The sequence below is a fragment of the Pituophis catenifer genome, unplaced genomic scaffold (genome assembly GCF_029215685.1).
Source record: "Pituophis catenifer annectens isolate HBS135680 unplaced genomic scaffold, rPitCat1.0.hap2 SCAF_4, whole genome shotgun sequence".
Taxonomy (NCBI): domain Eukaryota; kingdom Metazoa; phylum Chordata; class Lepidosauria; order Squamata; family Colubridae; genus Pituophis; species Pituophis catenifer.
In genome coordinates this window covers 17,950,846-17,953,817 of record NW_027256884.1, presented here as the reverse complement: position 1 = coordinate 17,953,817, position 2,972 = coordinate 17,950,846, and the positions used below count along the sequence as shown (strand labels likewise).

Sequence of the window (2,972 nt, the reverse complement as noted above, 5' to 3'; positions counted from 1 at the left end):
TCTGGAGACTTTGTGGATATGATCGCTGACTGGAGTCCGGGCTGTTGTTGCAGTGTTTGCTGGGGGAGAGAGAGCTGAAAAAAAAAAAAAAAGGAGAGCAAGCCCCAGCCTCTCAACCTCTCCCCCTCACTGCATTCCTCTTTAGCCAAGACAACTGTGTTTTTTGTTTTAAATCTTCTATTTTTCCTTTTTGCCTCTCACAACCGCCACCAAATCTTCCCTCCCCCCCTTCCCTCCCCTCCCCCCTCTCATTTTTGACGATGGTTCGGACATTCCGTGCCTGGAAGGAACTTGACTGGGCTCCAGCTTGAGAAGAAGCCTTTTTTTTTTTTTGCCTTGTAGCTTTTTTTTTTTTTTTTCCCCTCTGTGCGTTTCAGCTCGGGAATGACTCGCTGGGTGTAAAAATGCTGCTTTGGATTCTCTTGCTGGAGACGTCTCTTTGTTTGGCTGCCGGGAATGTTACGGGGGACGTTTGCAAAGAGAAGATCTGCTCGTGCCCCGAGATCGAAGGCGACTTGCACGTCGACTGCGAGAAGAAGGGCTTCACCAGCCTGCAACGTTTCTCGGCCCCCACTTCCCAGTTCTACCATTTGTTCCTGCACGGCAATTCCCTCACGCGCCTTTTCCCCAATGAGTTCGCTAACTTTTACAATGCAGTCAGCTTGCATATGGAAAACAACGGGTTGCACGAAATTGTGCCGGGAGCTTTCCTGGGGCTGCAGTTGGTGAAGAGGTTGCACATCAACAACAACAAGCTGAAATCTTTTCGCAAGCAGACTTTCTTGGGGCTGGATGATCTGGAATATCTCCAGGCTGATTTTAATTTATTGAGGGATATTGACCAAGGAGCCTTCCGGGACTTAAACAAGCTGGAGGTGCTGATTTTAAATGACAACCTGATCAGCATCTTACCTGCCAACGTGTTCCAGTATGTGCCGATTACCCATTTGGATCTACGAGGTAACCGCCTGAAAACCTTGCCTTACGAGGATGTTTTGGAACAGATCCCAGGCATTGCTGAGATCCTGCTGGAGGACAACCCTTGGGACTGTACCTGTGATCTACTCTCCTTGAAAGAATGGCTGGAGAACATCCCCAAGAACGCTTTGATCGGACGGGTGATTTGTGAAGCTCCCACGCGTTTGCAAGGGAAGGATTTAAATGAGACAACTGAACAGGAGTTGTGCAGGAAAACCCGGGTAGATTCCAGCCTGGCAGCTCCTCCTGCAGAAGAGGAGACTTGTGATCCTGGCCCCATTCCCACTCCTTTTAAGATCCATGGCAAGGAAGATTCTGCCACGGCAGGTTCTGCCCCTCATGGAGGTACCAAGATCCCAGTCAATTGGCAAATCAAATCCAGACCTACCGTGGCCAGCTCAATCCACACCATGAAAGGCAAGTCTTCCAGTAACACCCCCTGCCCTGCCACCTGCACTTGCCACCAGATTCCTGGAGGGTTCAAGGTAAACTGCAATGATGGCAACATCAGCAGCCTGATGGATCTGAAGCCTAAGCCATCCAACCTCCATGAACTCTTCCTGAGGGGCAACAAGGTTCACACCATTCGCAAGTCCCATTTTGTGGATTATCAGAAACTCAACCTATTGGACTTGGGCAACAACAACATTGCCACAATGGAAAACAATACTTTCAAAAACCTGCTGGAGCTGGTGTGGCTCTACATGGACAATAATTATTTAGACATACTGTCTCGAGAGAAGTTCAACGGTTTGCAAAACCTAGAGTACCTAAATATGGAATTTAATGTCATCCAACTCATCCAGCCAGGGACCTTTAATGCCATGCCTAAACTGAGAGTACTAATTTTGAATAACAATCTTCTGAGATCTCTCCCAGTTGATGTTTTTGCTGGAGTCTCTCTCTCTAAGCTCAGCATCCACAACAATTACTTCCTTTACCTGCCAGTGGCAGGAGTGCTGGATCAACTCACCTCCATTACCCAAATAGATCTGCATGACAACCCATGGGACTGCAAATGTCCAATTGTCCCTTTCAAACAGTGGGTCGAGATGCTGAGGCCAAAGGTGATGATGAGTGACTTAAGGTGTGAGACTCCAGAAGAGTTCTTTAAGGAGGACTTTGAATCTCTGTCCAATGAGGCCATTTGCCCTCAACTCAAAGTCATGCCCACTTTGACTTCCACCCATAAGAATAGCACTGGCTTGGCAGAGACTGGGACTCACTCCAATTCCTACCTGGAGACTAGCCGGGTCTCCATCTCAGTGCTGGTGCCTGGCCTTTTGTTGGTGTTTGTCACCTCTGCCTTCACAGTGGTTGGCATGCTTGTCTTCATCCTGAGGAACCGGAAACGCTCCAAAAGGAGGGATGCCAACTCTTCTGCCTCGGAGATCAACTCTTTACAGACAGTATGTGACTCCTCCTACTGGCACAATGGACCCTACAGTACAGACGGAGCCCATAGAGTCTATGATTGCGGCTCTCACTCCCTATCAGACTGAGACTACAAAATTTAAAGTTTAAAAAAAAAACATGTAACATCGTGTATGGGCAATCAGTTCAACTTCAGCAGTTAGCAACCTCAACTTTCCCTTCGGTGGTTCAGAGCTTTCTTTTCCCTGATCTGTGAATCACCCAACTTGTCTGCTGATGTGAATTAGACCACAGGAAGGGAATGGGGCTTAACCCACTTAAAGCTACCTTCTGGTGAAAAACACCTACCCCACTCACCAAACCTGGGCCAGCACGATGAGTGGAGGCCTGCCTTTTTTTTTTTTTGTATTATTATTTTAATTTTTTTTTAATTGTTATGATTTGCCTAGCCTCAACCTGAGGTTGTGTAAACTCTATACTGTATAACCAGTGGGAAAGAAATAAAAGATCCAACCGAAAGGCCAAGATTGGCTTCCTATTGCAGCAAGAGAAAGAGTATGAATCTACTCTCCTGCAGGTGGATTCCTAACCATGGTGGATTTATTGGCCCTTATGTGTGG

General features: G+C 47.3%; 1 protein-coding gene across 1 annotated transcript; it reads left to right on the top strand.

Moving 5' to 3' along the window:
• Positions 1-404: 404 nt before the first annotated feature.
• SLITRK1 (SLIT and NTRK like family member 1) lies at positions 405-2,480 on the top strand. The gene has a single exon (XM_070943256.1). The coding sequence runs from the start codon at positions 405-407 to the stop codon at positions 2,478-2,480; it is 2,076 nt and encodes a 691-aa protein (XP_070799357.1).
• The last annotated feature ends 492 nt before the right edge of the window (positions 2,481-2,972 follow it).